The sequence below is a fragment of the Artemia franciscana genome, chromosome 9 (genome assembly GCF_032884065.1).
Source record: "Artemia franciscana chromosome 9, ASM3288406v1, whole genome shotgun sequence".
Lineage (NCBI taxonomy): Eukaryota > Metazoa > Arthropoda > Branchiopoda > Anostraca > Artemiidae > Artemia > Artemia franciscana.
The window spans coordinates 17,880,594-17,899,621 of record NC_088871.1 but is presented as its reverse complement, the minus strand read 5'-3'; the positions used below and the strand labels follow the sequence as shown (position 1 = coordinate 17,899,621).

The window sequence follows — 19,028 nt, the reverse complement described above, 5'->3', positions numbered from 1 at the left end:
ATAAATTTGTATATTATTCCCCTCCCTACTCCCCTCCAAAAAGTTCCTGTGTATGTCCGTGCTTTATGCTATATTAACATAGGATATAGATCGAAGGAGCAATTTTAAATATTTTACATATATTATTTTACGATGACTTCCCATATCCCCATTTATAAAATGAATACCTAGAGTAGAACTAGGAAAAGGAAAAGAAAAAGGTTTACCATGTATCTGGGCTTTTTTCTGAGGAAGAAGACTATCCCAAAGGGCCACGTTTTTTCCATCTGAGCTCAAACCTGCAGATACAAAAACACTTGAAGATCCAACAAATTGGAAATCATTCACAAACTTGTTGTGGCATTGATGGGTCTGTAAAGTAAGAACAAATGTTTCCATTAAAGCATAAAACACAAAAATATTAACTATCTAAAATTGTCCAATCATAATTAACGTCCACGTAGATGGCCTACTGGTTTTATATCAAATTAAAAGCTAAATAAATAATCTTACTGTTAAATTCCTTTTCTGGTAAAGAAAATACAAGTGAAGATCCAAAAAAATTGAAAATCATTGACAAACAAGTTATGGAGTTCATAAGCCTTTCAAATAAGTAAAAAAAATATTTCAATTAAGGTTAAAAAAAAAACATTATTGTCGGGAGATCTTTGCAAAAATATGTGTATGAGGCCACCCAGTGTGTCCCCAGGCGGAGATAGGGGAACACCCAACATATATGTAGGGTACCTCCATAGGAGGCACGGACCAAGGGGGGTCCTTGTCCCTGGGGTCCCATAGTACAAACTGGGGCACCCACCTGGAGCCATAAATACAGGTGGAGGAGGGAAAAAGCCACTCAAATGTACACTCAACAGGGCCCACCGACGTGTTCACCCGTTCCATGAGTTAAAAACCTTCTCCCAGCAATGGGTTGAATTGCATGGTGACAGATCCTCTATAGGAGGACAACTAAGACAGGGCATAAGATCCAGATCTATGGACAACTGCCTCTACAAAGGGCTGCCTCAACCTTTTCGGGGTATCTGCAAGACTGGGGACCTTGCGGTCAATTCTATTCCCACTTGAGCAATGGCACCCCTTGAGGAAATTATAGCCTAGTAAACGACACAGCATTCGCAAGGGATTCTGATTAATGGATAATTCTTCTGGGCTTGGTCTGTTTTGACGGGCATTTTAGGGATGAAAAACCTCTTCCTAGCTAATTTATCTACTATGGCTACCTCCCCGTAATAAGCTTGGGACTGTCTGTTCAGGATTTTGAGTCTTGTTGAGAGAAGAGCATCGCCAAGAGCTGAGAACCATGTTGTGACCAAGATGGGCCCAGGATTGCACAAAGCCTCCATTCATACTGGAGGTCCCAAGGACTTCTTGCTGTCCGGTTCTAAGCCGGCTTGGTGCTGCGGTGAGTTGCTAGTAGTTAGTAGTAGTATAGGCCCAGAATACATAATAAAAATAGGTTTTAATACCTCCGAAGTCCACATACATGCAACACGTACCAGGTATACCCACTAGACTGACTAATCTATGCACAAGAGTTACATTGCTGCGGTTAAGGTAGAAAATGAGGTTATTATCGGATTTCTTAGTTAATCAGGAGTTAAACAGGGTTGTATTCTATCCCCGTTTACATGATTAATTTGGCCAACTTAGTCTTAAGGAACACGGCAAACCTGTGAGCAACCATTTAATCAGATGGGAAAGTAAAACTCAGCAAGACTTGGATTAAGCTTATGATTTGGGTATCCTAGATGGAAGTATTAGCAAAACGAATGATATTTTGGAGGTTTTGAGAGTTGAGGGTGCACTAATATGTTTGAAATGTAATTTTAGGAAGACTATGTTGCTTAGACTGGGAATTAGAGAAATTGAAGAGGTAATATTGAGTAACAAGAAGATTGATCCAGTGGATGGATTCACTTAACTGGGTAATATTATTAGTAAAGATGGTGGAGCAGTGAAGGTTATTAAAGTTGAATAGCCAAGGCCCAGGGTGTTTTTTTTTTGTTTTTGTTTTTTTTTACTGTTGAAAAAAGTTATAGGAATAGGAAGATAAGTGTCCTAACCAAGATTAGAATAGAAAGCTACAATGAAAGCTACAATGATGACAGTGGTCAAGTATAGCTCCGGAACGTGGGCGCTTCGAAAGACGGAGAATAATTTGTTAGATGTTTTCCAGAGGAATTGTCTACGAATTCTTTTAGGCACTCGTCTTCTAGGCCTAAAATGAGAGAAAGTTTGAGATGGCTAGGATACGTTCTGCGGATGAAAGATGACAGATTGTCACAGATCGTCCTTTTGGCCAACCATCTAGGGGCAGACGAAAAGCAGATCATCACCGGATTGGTTGGGAGGAGCTCGTAATTAATGATTTAGGAGAAACTAGAACTTCTTGGGAGGTTGTGAAGAGGAGGGCTTTCAATAGATAGGGATGGAGAAGGGGCTTGCGTAGCTGTGTTGATCTGGTGCAGTGATTCCTCAGTAGTAGCAGTAGTATACTAGGCCTCAAGCATTAAGTACCTGGATAAAGATATTCTCGGGTACCCCTCATGTTCCACGTACATGGCTCTTACTTAAGACTATTTTCCTGGTTTCAAGGATTTCTTTCTGAAATCGTTGTTTTATTAACGAATATTTTTATCTTAAGAGTGGATAATAATGGACTATTTGTAGAAGGGTATTAAACCGTATGGCTTGAGCAATAAATTAGAAAGCCTACATTGCCAGAATAAAATATGTGCAAACTGAAAATTTAACAAACTACTAAAGGTGTATTATCACTTTAGCCAGGTTTTGACAATATTCACACATAGAATGATACCTAACCCATTTTTTTCACTTTGATACGATTCTTCTTTTTTTGCACGAAACGGCTCACGCATAAGGGATTCAGGAAAATTTCAAAAACAATCACACAGAAATGTTTATTGTAGCCATTGAAACGCAAAAACTATTATGAAACATTTACACAGCATAGGCATAGAAATAGGCTAAATCCAGTTTTAAATCAAGCCCGTATTAACATAGGGCAGCTGTGCCCGATTAATTATATAATTCTTATATTCTATGATCATTTGTCTAAAAATGTCCCCCCAGGCCCTTTGCCATATAATAATGGACAAACCTTTGGTAAATATGATAAGCTTCTCAGACACTTGTAGCATATGGTCTTAAAAATCTTTCAATTCAAAAATAACGGATAAGTTTTTCAATGATTCACTAAGAATATTTCAATACAGTTGTTGAACCGTTATAACGCATAAACTTGCAGCAAAAATGGACAAAATTTGACAGGTCTCGCAAAAACGGCCATTTATGCAAGAAAACACATCAGTGTGAACCAAGGGTAAATAACAAAAGGACAGTTGAGACGCAGCGTTTCTCAAACTGACTTATTTACGCTTGAGCGTTATTGAAGCAACTTGCTAATTAAGTAAATGCATGAATATGATTATAGCAAATAAAATGATCAGAAATGCTTCTACAAAGGAGTTCTATTGAGGTTACTAAAGAATTATCGGGAAGATAAACAAATCGATGGTAGCGTAGAATTATAGATATGGACGACTTTTTTTTGTTCATGAACATAATAATCATGTCAGCGTCTACTACAATCTATTTAGAATAGATTTAGTCATTTTTAGTGTTCATATTTCTGATATTCAGAAGCCAGCAACGGATTTGGGCATCCAACAAAATCATTCATCATAACCGTAAAGAGTGGAGTGCCTAATAAGGTCCTTGCACAATCGCACACTAAGTCGTTAACGTTTTGGAATGGATGATGTTATATCTAACATCTGGGCTTCCAATAAAAAGAGACCATGATATTTACTAATAAAGGATCGATACTGAACTCAAACACTGATTATTCTTCGAGAAGAGTATGATCAATTAAGTCAAAGATTTCTTTAATTCACAACTAGTAAACTAACATAATATTTTCCGTGACATATTTATTAAGAATCGTTTAAGTTAACTGGACTGAATAATTGGAAAGTTAGTTTTTAATTCCCTAATTGGGGAACATCAACAGTCTGTAATTACGAGAATCATATAAAGTTTATAAAAAGTGGATGTGATAGCGATTGGAAGTAAGGCCTCTAGCCCATAATCTGGTTATTTTTCTTAATAAGGATTACATAATCAAGCTTCTATTTTAACGGGAAACAGGTAGATACAAAAATAGAGAAATTAATGTCTGAAATAGGGAGAGAAATTTTATGAGTAAAGTTCTAGTGATATCTAGGGGGGCATTGGTGGAAAATAAACTCGTTCTTTTAGATCTTAAGAACATTTAACAGTAAAAATGATAAGAGGAAGATTAGATTTTGGGGTTTGGAATGGGGAAAAAAGAACATCAGGAAGTGGGATACACTTTGGACAATAGACACAATGTTTCGGCTTTGGTAATCGGCAATTTCGTAATTTTCAAACAGTTCGTGTTAACGAACTGTAGTAAGGAGCGACCCGGCTCAATAGTAACCAAAACTCTAAAAAATTGAATTTTGATACCAATAGCTACATCAAAAGAATTGCATTTTGATGCTGATTTTAAATATATAAGTTTCATCAAGTTTAGTCTTACCCATCAAAAGTTACGAGCCTAAGAAAATTTGCGTTATTTTAGAAAATAGGGGGAAACATCCCCTAAAAGTCATAGAATCTTAACGAAAATCACACCATCAGATTCAGCGTATCAGAGAACCCTACTATAGAAGTTTCAAGCTCCTATCTACAAAAATGTGGAATTTTGTATTTTTTGCCAGAAGGCAGATCACGGATGCGTGTTTATTTTTAAGTGACCAAAAAAATTGGAGGGCACCTAGGCCCCCTCCCACGCTAATTATTTTCCTTAAAGTCAACTGATCAAAATTCTGAGATAGCCATTTTATTCAGCGTAGTCGAAAAACCTTATAACTATGTCTTTGGGGACGACTTGCTCCCCCAGTGTCCCCGTGGGAGGGGCAACAAGTTACAAACTTTGACCAGTGCTTACATATAGTAATGGTTATTGGGAAGTTTACATGCGTTTTCAGGAGGATTTTTTGGTTGGGGGAGGGGTTGAGAAGAGGGGGATTACTGGGGGAACTTTCCATCGAGAATTTGCCATGGGGGAAGAAAATTTCCATGAAGGGAGCGCAGGATTTACTAGCATTATTTAAAAAAACAATGAAAAAATAAATATGAAAAAGTTTTTTCAGCTGGAAGTAAGGAACAGCATTAAAACTTAAAACAAACAGAAATTATTACCCATATGAGGGGCTCACCTCCTCCTAATACCTCGCTCTTTACGCCAAAGTATTTTTAGTAATTTCAACTATTATTCTACGGCTTTTGTGATTCAGGGGTCATTCTTAATGAACTGGGACAAAATTTAAGCTTTAGTGTAAAGAGCGAGGTACTGACGAGGGGGCGAACCCCCTCATATATGTAATAAAAACATGAGAATACAAAAGTTCTTTACGTAAGCTAATTTACAAGTTACGTAGATCTTTTACTAATAAAAAGATTCGAAAAAAATTAAAAGTTCTAATTGCCTTTTTAATTAACCAAAAAATCGGAGGGCAACTAGGCTTCCTCTCCCACTCTTTTTTTCTCAAAATCATTTGATCAAAATTATGAGAAAGCCATTTAGCCAAAAAAAAAAAAAAAAAAAAATACAAATTTCTTTTTAATTATTCCTCTGCGGAGAGCCAAAATCAAAACATGCATTGATTCAAAAACGTTCAGAAATTAAATAAAAAAACAAGTTTTTTTAACTGAAAGTAAGGAGCGACATTTTAAAACGAACAGAAATTACTTCGTATATGAAAGAGGCTGCTTCCTCATCAACGCCCCGCTCTTTACGCTAAAGTTTTTTACTGTTTTAAAAAGAAGAATTGAGAGAAAGAGTCAAACTTTAGCGTAAAGAGCGGGGCGTTGATGAGGAAGTAGCCTTTTTCATATACGAAGTAATTTCTGTTCGTTTTAAAATGTCGCTCCTTACTTTCAGTTAAAAAAACTTGTTTTTTTTTTTATTTAATTTTCTTAAAGGAGGAGACTCAAAATCATCATTATCCATTTTAGGTGGAAAAAATAACTTGAACAAGCTACAGGTATAATCATCAATATTTTTCCGGGGGGGGGGGAAGGGTAGAATTAACGTTGTCAACCTTCCTGCTAATCTACGCAAATAAAATTCAAAATTATTTAAAGACTAGGGCACCCTTAAATTTCGCCTGGAAAAAGAAACTGGAAAATCCATGGGTAAGAAAAGAGCGATTTTTTTAAGGGTTTACATTACCTATTTCTATTGAGGAATTTAGTTACAATCTCAAAAGAATATGAGTGCCACTCTGAATCGAGAAAAGAAAATGGTTTGTATATTTCACTTAGGCACCGTCCACACTCACGTATGGCAAGGTTTCCAAGAAGAAATATGGATGTCTGGCCCGTCATTTGTCTAGGTATGGAAGAATAGCCAATAGAACAATTAAGCTTGGATAGTAAAAATAATAAGGAAATAATGAAATAAGCGATGTTATTGGCAGTCGTGTACATAGAAAAAGGGCCGAATCATCAGCTCTTTTTCTGTTATTCATATAAAACCAATTATATGCATGATATATATTCCAAGTGATGATGCACAAATCATCATTTTAACTCCAAAGCCCTCTTCCTACCACTAAACTAAATACACAAATAGGAAGCTACATACCAATTAATAACAGACTTCCCTATCCCCCTATTGTTAGCTGCCACTAGAGGCTCCTCTTTCTCAGTTAAAGCGTGGCTGCCTGAATTTTTTCCCTCAAAGGGGATGACTACACTTTTTGTGCATTTAGGAAGCTACAAGGAGATTAATGCAAATGCTTTTTGTTAAAACTGGATATTTTGTTAAAGACACCCACGAATATCAAAGCTTTTAAATGGTAGTCATAGAAGAAAAACAACATTTGTCCGAAGGAGAGATTCATGCAATTCAGAAGAACGAGTTGGAATAAATCAGAAGTCTGTATTGATAGCTGAAAAGCACTTAAACTGTGAGGGCGGATTGAATAGAAATTTCAAGCCCGATAGTGGATGCTTTAAGGGTATAATAATTGTCAGTTTAGGAGACAAATTGCTAAAGAGAACTAAAAGGAATAAATTAAAAGCTGAAAAATTGTTCACTTTTCGTTAGTTTAATGTTGATGGCTTACACGGAAGTAAATTCAAGATCTTTATTGGAAAAAATGAAACATGGTGCAAGAAGAAGAGCAAAGATTAGAAGGTTGTAAAAATATTAAGAGAAACCCATCGGATCTGAGCTGGTTACTTCTCAAACTGAATGTGCTAAAGAGAAATAAATAAATGGATAGATAGAGAGAGAGAGAAAGAAATAAGGAGAATGATAAGTAAAAACTAAAAAAAAAAAAAAAAAATCTCGTCTGGAACTCCATATTCTGATTCATCCATGAATACTGTATTTTTTTTAGGAGGGGATGGATAGAGTTTTCAGAAGTCTCTTTTTAAGAAGGAAGAATCTTTGGAATGGATACCCTAGAATACACACTCCCCGTTGTTTGCAGGTATGACTTGATTGCAATCTGAAATGTTGCTATTAAGTGTAGTGTTTCATCCTGTGAATTAAAAAAAAAAAAAAAAAAAAAACAAGTTCTTTAACTGAAAGTAAGGAGCAACATAGAAACTTAAAACGAACAAACATTATTCCGTATTTCAGGGAGGCTTCACGTTCCTCAATCTTCGCTCTTTAAGCTAAAATCTTAAAGTCCTTTAAAATAATACTTCTTATTCAAATTCAATGGTCCTAGTGTTTGAGCAGTTTTTATTAAAGAACTGTGACAAAAAGTCAAACTTGAGCGTAAAGAGTGAGGGATGAGGAAGAAGCATTTCCCTTGTATACGAGATAACTTCTATTCGTTTCAAGTTTTAATATTGCGTCTTACTTTCAGTTGAAATAACCTGTTTTTTTTTAAACAATTTCTAGCCGTTTTTCAAATCATCTAATTCAAACCAAATCAAATCAGCCAGGAAATCCAATTAGTTCGCAAATTTCCCCAGAAACTTTCCTCCCCACGGAAAACTCACCGCCAAAATAATAAAAAAAAAACTCGCATATTTTCCGATAACAAATACTACATGTGAACAATACGAAAATCGCGTAACTTACAGACGTTCCTCATGGACTATGGGGGGGGGGTCATGTCATCCCCAAGTGCATAGTTATATATGACCTTTCAGTTATAAAACGAAAAAAAAAAAACAGTAAAGAAGAGAGAATCGAGAATAATGAGAGCCAGTGAAAAACGTAGACTGTAATGCAAATACTCCGGTCAAGACCTCCGCTTGACCGCCCTCAGTGCACGATAATAAATAAAAATTACTAATAAAAATCCAAGGATAATATAAAAAACCAAACCTTAAAACAAGCACAAGAACTAAAATATGACGACCCTCTCAATGTAACGGTGAAAGGGTAACTAAAAAAAAAAAATACAATACTGAATTTTTTAATTTATACAGAACATTTTTAAAAGCTAATCGCTTCCCAGGTAAAACACCATCACAGATTAGGTTAGGTTGCAAAATATGATTTTGTTGATTTATATAAAACCGATCAGAATTGATTAGTTCAGCATAAATGAGGCTTAAATAGGTTTCTCCAGTGTCTCTATTAAGAGCTACCTTTCGGTGAATGTGCTTTTTTTTTTGTCTCAACTGCCTCCCGAAAACTTGCATGAGACCTTTAACAGGAGCAATAACGGAGGTGTTTGTCAAATAAAATGAAATGGTATGGATTGGCATACACATGTTGAGCCAAGGCGGAAAAAAAAGTCTCAGGCCTTTGGCGCAGCTCCACAGCTTTGTCGATAGAGGACTTGTGTTCCAACAACCTCTCCCCCAATTGCTTGTGGGTTCTTCACTGTCCAAAAATGGGGCTCGTTCTATCTTTGCCACTGTCAGAATAGCTCTGAATTTTATTAGAATTTTTGAAGGTGACATTTAAGTTATGTTTTTTATAGAATTCTTTGTAGTTTGTCATTTAATTTGTGAAAGTGGGGTGAAACAGTAAAGACTTTCTTATCACACACCAAAGGGATGATATCTGTTGGAGGTTGTGGAGATAATTAATCCTTTTCTGCATTTTTTGTCTTTTTTCTATGATGGACTCCAGTAACTTGGTGGGATATCCATCGCGAAACATAATATTCTTCAGATAATTCAATTCTAGGATTATATAAGCTTTCGAATATATTCTTATAACACAATCGACTAAAGATAAAACTACTCCTCTTTTCACGCAAACTGGGTGGTTGGAAGAGAAATGCAGATATCTATCCGTATGTGTAGGTTTTCTATAAATCAAATATTCAAGGCTGAGATATTATTAGAAGATTAAGATGTCTAGAAAAGGCAGTTTTCTCCTAGTTCTAAGGTGAACTGAAGGTTAGAATCCAAAGTGATAAGATGATTCAAAGAGTGTTAAGTTCTATTTCTCCATGACCCCACACAGAGATAACATCATCGACAAACCGGCCCCAGAAACGGTGTTTCAGAAGAAAAGTATTCAAACCGGAGGTTTCAATAAATTCCCTGTAAAAAGTGGCCAAAAAAGGTGAAATGCTCGTACCCATTGGAAGGCCCATGATTTGGGTGAAAAATTGATTATTGTATCGAAAATATAAGAAAGATTTACTGCTAAGGCAAACAAGACGCATAATGGTTTCGATATCTAATGTTTTATGGTCCATCCGGTCAATATTATCTTCTAATTTCTTTTGAAGAGCCAAGTCCCACTTTCTATTATCACATGAAGTATACATAGGAATGGCATCAAAACTGGCCAAAATTTTGTCTTTTTTTATGTCAAGGTCTTTTAATTTTTCAACTAGGTGAATTAAATTTTTAATGTCAGAAGTTTGCGTTGATATAAGAGGACGAAAAATTGTGGATAACCATTCTCCCAGCCTGGATGCTGGAGAACAATAAGAGGCCACAATTGAGCGCAGAGGAACCCCATCTTTGTGGATTTTTGGGAGACCGTAGAATTTAGGAGTGGAGCGCCCTTTAGGACAAAATAAACACAAGTGAACTGATGATAATGATGTCTGGGTCTTTTTGTTAAATTTTTGAGAATTTGTGTTTCCTGATTTTTTAATTGGAGGAATACGGAGTGAAGTCAAGAAAATTCTTAACAACTTCCCCTCGAAGTAAGTCTGGGTTGTCTAAAATACCTCTTAAGCCAAATATACCCGCTTCTACACTGGAGACTATCTCTGAGAAATTTACTCGTGATTGAGGCAAGTAAAATTTTGGTCCCTTAGACAAGATATGGGTTTCTTCCTGTGTAAGGACTAGAAGATATGTTATCAATGGTCGGACCAGGACAGAATCTAGGAATACAACATCTGGAATTTCGAAATTTTTCGTAATTTAATTTTACAAATTTTTCTAATAAACGAGTTCTAGCCATAAAAAAGTCGTGACGGAAAGAACTTTGAGCTATTTTATCAATCTGTTGAAAATCTGGTGGTAAGAGGTTTTGCTGTAAAAAATGTCGAATTTTTGAATTCTTTTAACTAAGGAGAAAACTTTCCTTAGTTAACTTTCCTTCAGTTCCGATTGTTTGTCTAGATTTAATCGGAAAGGAAGAGACCTCAGAAGAATTTTATTTATCCCACAATGCTGTAAAATTTTTTAATTAGGTTAGCGTATTTTTTTGGACAAATTAAAATAATTAAGAACAGACTTGGTCAGAGGCTCCCCGTAAGCTTGTCGTAAATAATTTCAGAAACCACACTGGCTTATCATGACAAAATGGAAAAAAAAAAAACAGTAAAGAAGAGAGAAACGAGGCTAATGCGAGCCAATGAAAAACGTAGGCTATAATGCAAATATTTCGGTCAAGACCTCTGCTTGACCATCCTCAATGCACGATAATAAAATAAAAATTACTGATAAAAATCCAAGGCTAATATAAAAAAAAAATCGAACCTTGAAACAATCCCAAGAACTAAAATATGACGACCCTCTTAATGTAACGGTGAAAGGGTAACTGAATAAATATACAATACTGAATGGCAATTAAATTTTTTAATTTATACCTCCAAAAAAGTAAAAAACATTTTATTCTAAAGGGTGCTCCGCTCCTAAATTCTATGATCTCCAAAAAATCCACAAAGTTGGAGTTCCTCTGCGCCCAATTACAACCTCTTATAGTTCTCCAGTGTCCAGACTGGCAAAATGGTTATCCACAGTTTTTCGTCGTCTTATATCAACGCAAACTTCTTACATTGAAAATTCAGTTCACCTTGTTGAAAAATTAAAAGACCTTGATATAAAAAAAGACACAATTTTGGCCGGTTTAGATGCCATTTCTATTTATACTTCATGTGATATTAGAAAGTGGGAATTTGCTCTTCAATAGAAACTAGAAGATAATATTGATCGTATATATAGGGTTCTATGCGTTTGCTTTATGGTTTGATTTTTTTTTATTATTCTTGGATTTTTATTAGTAATTTTTATTTTATTATCTTGCACTGAGGACGGTCAAGGGGAGGTCTTGACCGAAATATTTACATCATAATCTACGTTTTTCACTGGCTCGCATTATAGTCGTTTCTATAATTATATAATTAGTCGTTTCTTTAGTCTCTTCTTTGCTGTTTTTTCTTTTTCGTTTTGTCATGTTTAGCCAGTGTGGTCTAAGAAATTATTTACCTTTCAATTATGCTGAATCAAATGACTATCTCAAAATTTCGATCAACAAATAAACATGCATCCATGATCTTTTTTCTGGCAAAAAAAAAAAAAATCCAGGAAAATATTCTCAGGCTCGTAGCTTTTGATGAGTAGCATCTTAGAATCAGCATAAAAAACAATTTTTTATATATATATATATATATATATATATATATATATATATATATATATATATATATATATATATATATATATATATATATATATATATATATATATATATATATATATATATATATATATATATATATATATATTTCTTATATATCTATGTATATCAAAATTCAGTATTTTAGTTTCGGTTGGTATTGGGCTGAGTCACTGCTTACTTACAGTTCGTTACCATTAACTGTTTGATAATTATGCTCCCAATTTAGGATAGCATTGCTTGATCTTACAGAAAGTTCATAAATCACCTGTTATTTATGGTTAACATAGGCCAATAAACCCTGATCATGCAAGAAAATACACAAACAAATGCGATTTATTACAAATCGGCATAGCGTGAGAAATAGCATCAGTCACATTTTGAACAAGAAAGGGAGCATTTTTTCTTTCTTTAAGTGCCTCGTCTAATGAGATTCACTCGTGACGAAGGCAACAGGGCCTAGGGAACATAACATATGCTGACCTTACTAGTACAATCGAATACCGGGAAATGATAGATATCTACTTTTGAAGAAAAAGGAAATTCAGCGGGGGCAACCCAGTCGGTACTAATTGAAAGATAAGGAGGACTAATTACTAAGATTCTATCAAATTCTTTAATTATATTTCTTAAAAAAAAGGAATCAAGCAGAAAAAAAAATAATAAAGAAAGAACTTTATCGACGGAACAAAGCCATAGATTACGTTTTCCATTTTGTATAATTAAATAAAGGAGTAAAGGGGGTAAACTGACTTACAACCCAGCATCACCAAACTCACACTGAAATTAAAAAAGAGGATTTTTTTCTGGAGAATCAAAGTACTTGATATGAATAGACATTTTTACATTGCATTTCAAAATACGTAAAGACGAACGTAAATGCATAAATATAACGAAAGGGAAGCGGAGCGAGACAAATTACTAGTATGAAGGTTTGGAGTGAGTATAATCAAGGACTATATTAAGAGCCATTATGGTAATGACTTATACAATGAGGGCTACTACACTTACATATAGCGCGGACCAATTAGACTTCAAAGCTAGAATTGAAAAAAACATTTAAAATTGTGACTAGTATCAGGATAGATCCAAATCATCTACGTGCTCCGCAAAAGTCACAAATCAGAACAATAAAATCACATCCTTACTTGATAAGCTCAATTTTTTTATACCATCTACATAAAGAGTTTTGATGTTCTACGATCATTATAACGTACCACACACCTAGACAAATTCCCCAATAAAATTGGAACAGCCCAATCCAGAACACTCTGAAATACACTTGACAAATATAGGCAAACTCGATGTTTGCAATGAACTAAACACTCATTTCTTTAATATACTACCCTAAAAAAATAAATAAAATAATACCTTCTAAGCTCACGTGAAGAAGCGTTTGAAGACAAGTGTCTGAAAGATACTTGATAAATATAGGCAAACTTGATGTTTGCAATGAACTAAACCCTCATTTCTTAAATTCACTACTCTGAAAAAAAAAATATTCATACCTTCTAAACTCAAGTGACGATTCACTGAGTCCCAGAAAAATCGACTACATCATAGTCAAATTTCAGTATATGATATTATATTGAGTTATTACATTGAGGGAATAATTCAGTTGCTTATTTACCCGTTTTCCATCTTGTTTCATTTCTTTTAACACAATCGGAGCCAGATAGATAACTATTATGGAAGTTTGGAAGGACTATAATCAAAAACAGCAATAAGAGAATACACTATGTAAAATAAAAGAAAAAAACCTTACAAAATAGGGCTTAAACGGTGCTCTTGTTCCATACTGCCACAAGCTAATGTTTCCATCACCATCAGCAACTCCAATTTTGGTACCAAGACTGTGAAATCTTATCCTATTGACTTTAGCAAAAGCACCAGGTGGCCTTAGAGTGGCAACAATTCCAGGATAGCCCCATTGGAAAAGATGAACTGAACCATCACTGCATCCCGTCATATCTTGAATAAAAGTAAAACAAATTTAATAATCAAGCTCTTGACTAACGAAAACAATTAGTAGAAAACAGTTCACCAAAGTACAGACTAGAGTTTCACCTGAGTTTCAAGCATACAAATACAGTTTTACTGTCAAGGAGGCACACTCGTGCCTCTATAAAGAGGCGACACACGACAATGTTAAGCGATCTTCGGTTCCAGTGGTCGCAGACGGATGGGGAGGGATGCATTTCGTAGCCCGAGCTCCAACTAAGAAACCTGCCAAATTTCATCCCCCTCCAACTTTTTCTTCATGGGGAAAATCTGGCCGAAAGTTTCGACCTGTCAACCCAAGCCCCCCTTTAACGTTGTCCGATCGGGATGAAATTCACAAGTTAAGGTCCCCTAGGGCCCAGGAGCTTATCCGCAAAATTTCAGCTTGATCCGATAACTCCTTCCCTGTTTTCCAGAAACCACGCATAGCCACTTAAAATTCATTTACTTTTTTTTCCTAGACGCCTACAGGTCACATCCGACATCGGATCTGGGTGTACGAAGACTCATTCGATGCGGAATTCTCCGAGTAAGTGCCCATGAAAGTTTCGTAGGAAAATCTTAACCCCCCGAAAGTTTCGACCCTCCACCCCCCCCCCCACCCCTTTTAACGTTGTCCGATCGGGCTGAAATTCACAAGTTAAGGTCCCCTACGGCCCAGGAGCTTATCCGCGAAATTTCAGCTCGATCCGATAACTCCTTCCCTGTTTTCCAGAAACCACCCATTAGCTATTTAATTAACGGATTTCTCTCCATAAGAGCCCATGTTAATTTGAAATTTTTAAAAGCTATTGAGAAGTTATATTTACACACATGCAAGTTATTAGCTCAGTTAGTAGAGCGTGAGACTTTTAATCCTCGGGTCAAGGGTTCAAGTCCCTTACGGGCGGTTTTTTTTCACAACATCAAAAAAATTTTGATAACACCTGGACAGCTTATCATTTGAGAGATAACAGAATATTAGCTTCTTATGAGCAAAAGAAACATTTCGGTCATTCTATCTATTTTTTTTTCTATTTTATACAATGATTTAAAAGCGGGGGGGGGGTTCCTCTCCTAATTCCTGTACGAGGAGTACAGGAATTATTAAATTACATCCACCATGGATTGTAGAAAAACGTACAGAATTAATATGAAAAAAAATTAAACCTGTACAAAAGAGTCTTTAAAAGCGGGGGGTTTGCCTCTCCTAATAGTCTTCTTATAGTCCTAATAGTCTAATAGTCCCATGTTAATTTTTGAAATTCTTAAAAGTTACGAATATCAACATTCAAGTACATCAAAATAATCAGCTCGGCACGGCGAGAATGACTGCAAGCATCATAAAAATCCAGCTCCATTCCAGAAATAGAAAAACGTACAGAAATAATATGAAAAAAACTTCGTTTTCTTATAGAGTTAAAGAGGCTGCGTCCCAAAGTCGAACCTTAAAATGTACAGGAATTAGAAGAGGCAGTTGGGGGGCTGCCGCCCCCCAAACCCCCAGCTTTTAAAGACTCTTTTGTACAGGTTTTTTGTTTTTTTGCTAACCCCCCGCTCTTGGCTTCGGAAAGGCCCTCTTTTAATTAACAAAAAATTGAAATGAATGAATAATGGAATAACTTTGAAAAATGTTAAACACAAGAGGACAGGAGAACCATTGCGCCGAAACTAGTAAATAGTAACAATGAAGTCCCCCCACAAAAAAAAACCTGTACAAAAGAGTCTTTAAAAGCTGGGGGTTTGGGGGGCGGCAGCCCCCCAACTGCCTCTTCTAATTCCTGTACGTTTTAAGGTTCGACTTTGGGACGCAGCCTCTTTAACTCTTTAAGAAAACGAAGTTTTTTTCATATTATATCTCTATAAGTCTATTAAGCTCTCCCTGTTTATGAAACAGACTTTGATTAGACTGGATAATATTTCATTGTTACTTCTTTATGTGCAATGTAAGTATTTTATTATGTGAATAGGTAGATAGCTAAAAAATGTGAAAAAAAAATTAAAAAAAAATTAGTACAACTGTTAAAAATACATGCTAAACCTATTATCAATAAGAGCCAAAGATTATGATGGTGCTCATTAAACCTTTATATTTGATCTAAAATCAGTCATTTACAACCAAAGAGTAAACAATGAAAAGCAAAGCCTTTGGACCAAAGAATATCTTTTATGACGGTAATACAAATTTATGAAGTTAAACTTAAAAGAAAAGAACTAAGTAATAATAAAGGGTTTCAAGATAATTAAAAAATCTATTTTCGAAGGTCTCTAGATTTGGAATTAAGGCGTCGTCAACTTTAGCACTGAATACAGGCAAAAATTTTACTCTTCATTATAAACACAGAAACGATTAATAAAACTATTACAATAAGTAGGTGACACTGTTTTTTTGCGAGAAATTTTTTTCCATTCTTTCTTCTTTGATGAGACTTGCTAATCTTTCTTTTGATTATGGTATTTTTCATGAGATTTTTATTTTGATTACGGTATTTTCCTAAGATCTTCAAAGCGTGCTCGGGTATTCGGCTTGTCAAAAAGTGATCCAGCCAGTTATCTGCCAATATACCTGTTTCATTTTGTTCTAGAAACTGCGCATTTTCATAATGCATAGTTTATGTTTCGTATACAGCATTCAACAAAGCATACGTGTGCCATTCTCAGATTTTACCCTTACGGTAGACTAAAGACCAATTCCATCTGCCATATTCCTTGATGCTCGTCAAGCATTGGATCCTCAATCCCCCAAGTTATTTTATTTTATTAAACTTATTAAATTTTTATTTTATTGAATTTTATTACAGTTGTTAAATTTTAGGAGAGTGTTTTATTTTTTATCGATTAATAGCAAACCTATTAAGCTTCAAACAGCTTGTTTTCCTCACTTTCACTTGTCCAGTACATTCAATCTTTGCCGAACTCTCTTTCAGTTCACCCTCAGATGTCAATTATAATGTCTCTCAAGGATCCATTCTCGGGTCAGGGATGTTTCAAATTTATGCCAATAACCTTGTTTATGCGGTAACACGCAATATACTCGCATTTAAATGTAGTCTATCTTACTTTGCACCCGGGCAAGCCTATATTAAAAGTTTGCCTTCGTCAGACGCTTTGGCTACTTTGTTGAAGACAGCGCCCTCGATTCTTCTGGTAGGACGGAGTCTGAAGGGTTCTGGCATCTGAAGATCTTCCAGATTTAATATACTTTTTTATAAAGGGTATTACAATCCTACATTCGCGTGTGTTACAGGTTTATTGTCAGTTATTTGAAATCTTTCTTTATGGTCCAGTTAGCAGACTTATACATCGTTAGGTCTCGTTGTAAGGGATAGTTCTTCGCCAAACTTATCTTCTAAGCAGCGCAATGAAAAACCAAAATGAAAGTTTGCAGGTTTCTTGGTATTTAAAGGAATCTGAGTTGTATATTATCCTGGATTGTTTTTCACAATCCTAAATCACTGTTTGATTATGTCGCTTATTGCCTAACTATTTGGATGTTAACCTTTCTCCTTCTCTTAATTTAATTTCAAAGATTGATGATAAAGCAGGAAGTCTTGAAAAAGCAGGAAGTCACTTTGTATTCTTCTATGTGCATCTTTCACTTGTTTTCCTTTCCAAGACGATTCTCCTAAGGTACTTAGATGTAACCCATCTTTTTTATCACTGATCAATCTTCTTATAATCTCCGTAATTTAGAAAACACCCGAATTCCCTTACTCCGTCTGTAAAACCAGACGTTAGCCCTTTAATTGCGGGTCATATTGTTTGAAATACCCTATTCGAAATGGCTCAAATGCATTATCATGGTCCTTTCCTATTTCGTAGTACTGTCTTCCTGTGATTCAATACTATTGTGTTTTTCTTTCTTTCTCGTCCCCTGCTGCTCTTCCTGGCTAAGTAGCCTTGCGGAGGATAAAAAAAGGATAAATATCCTCCAGAGCCATTGCTGGCGCATAGGGCGTCGAATCGACGTTTCAGTTGCTGGGTGTTTTTACAAAAACAAGTAGCAAGCTTGTCGCCCAACCTTGCTGCGGCGGGGATCGAACCATGGGCCCCGTATTGCCAAGCAGAGCACCAATCCACTGTGCTACAACAGGTTAGCTTTGCGGAGGACTATGCTATAATGCTGTAAATTTTTGGTTCGTTTTTACTTTAGTTAATGCACTAACTAATTTATTTAATTTGATTCCCGGAATTTTTCAAAGAGAAACCACGAAAAATCACAAGGCAAATTTTTTAGTAGACAAAATTTAATCGAGTTTTTGAATCTAGTACACAAACTCTGATAGAAACTTTTCCTAACAAGCTCAACTTTTTGCAAAAAGAGGGAAAAAAGGAGAAGAAATCCAAAATGTTGGAAAGAACAAAATAAACCAATTATGACGAAAAAACTGGATAAGGGAAAAATCAAATTCAGGGTAATTAGCTGATATATTTTGTTATTTACGCATACATAAGCTATTATTCTGGGAGAGGGGGCAGAACCTCAAAAATAATACTAAAAATAAGCAAATTAAATGGCATCAAACAAAAGGGAAAATCGAAGAAACATCAAGATTTCGAAGAGGAGCCAGTGCCTCCCCCTATATACAGTACTCCTGCTATGTTATTGATTAGTGACACTAAAAAGATACATAAGCGACAACACGCATACCAAGTTACAACACTACTACTGTTCTACCATAAACTCTTTCGGTTCTATTAAGAGTCTAACGAGACAATCCTCAAGTAGCACCGAAACCAGCCGAACTTGACAATTTGTACTCGCCTAAAAAAAAGAATTTCTGAAAAAAAATGACTTTCATTATCACTAAATAGGCTACAGAAACTACAAACCTCTAGTTGAGACGAATTGACAAAATACAGACAGTTTGTTTTCTCAACAATTCTCCTATTGTTAGTAAATAAATGCCATAACTAAGATTAAAATGATCACAGTTATCATTATTGTTTTTCATTGTATTTTACATTCGTATTACATTTTTTTTATAGTTGTTAGAATATTACAACAATATATAAAAAGAAAATAAAGATGCAAATTTACATATACTCACATGTATCTGCTGTAGGATGGGGACAAAGTCGTTTGACATTTTCAATTCGTTGTCGTTTCGTCTGAAAATAACAATTACTTTTAATCTGAATAAACTGTAAA

At 35.3% G+C, this 19,028-nt stretch overlaps 1 protein-coding gene across 1 annotated transcript in view; it reads right to left on the bottom strand.

Moving 5' to 3' along the window:
* The window catches only part of LOC136030777 (dmX-like protein 1), a 72,871-nt gene that overhangs the window by 8,036 nt on the left and 45,807 nt on the right, over positions 1–19,028 (bottom strand). The window contains exons 8-10 of the mRNA XM_065709820.1: positions 18,928–18,988; positions 13,662–13,867; positions 207–351 (exon numbers count right to left, since the gene is read on the bottom strand). Of these exons, the coding sequence (XP_065565892.1) occupies positions 207–351; positions 13,662–13,867; positions 18,928–18,988 (412 nt within the window). The remainder of the gene's footprint in view (positions 1–206; positions 352–13,661; positions 13,868–18,927; positions 18,989–19,028) is intronic.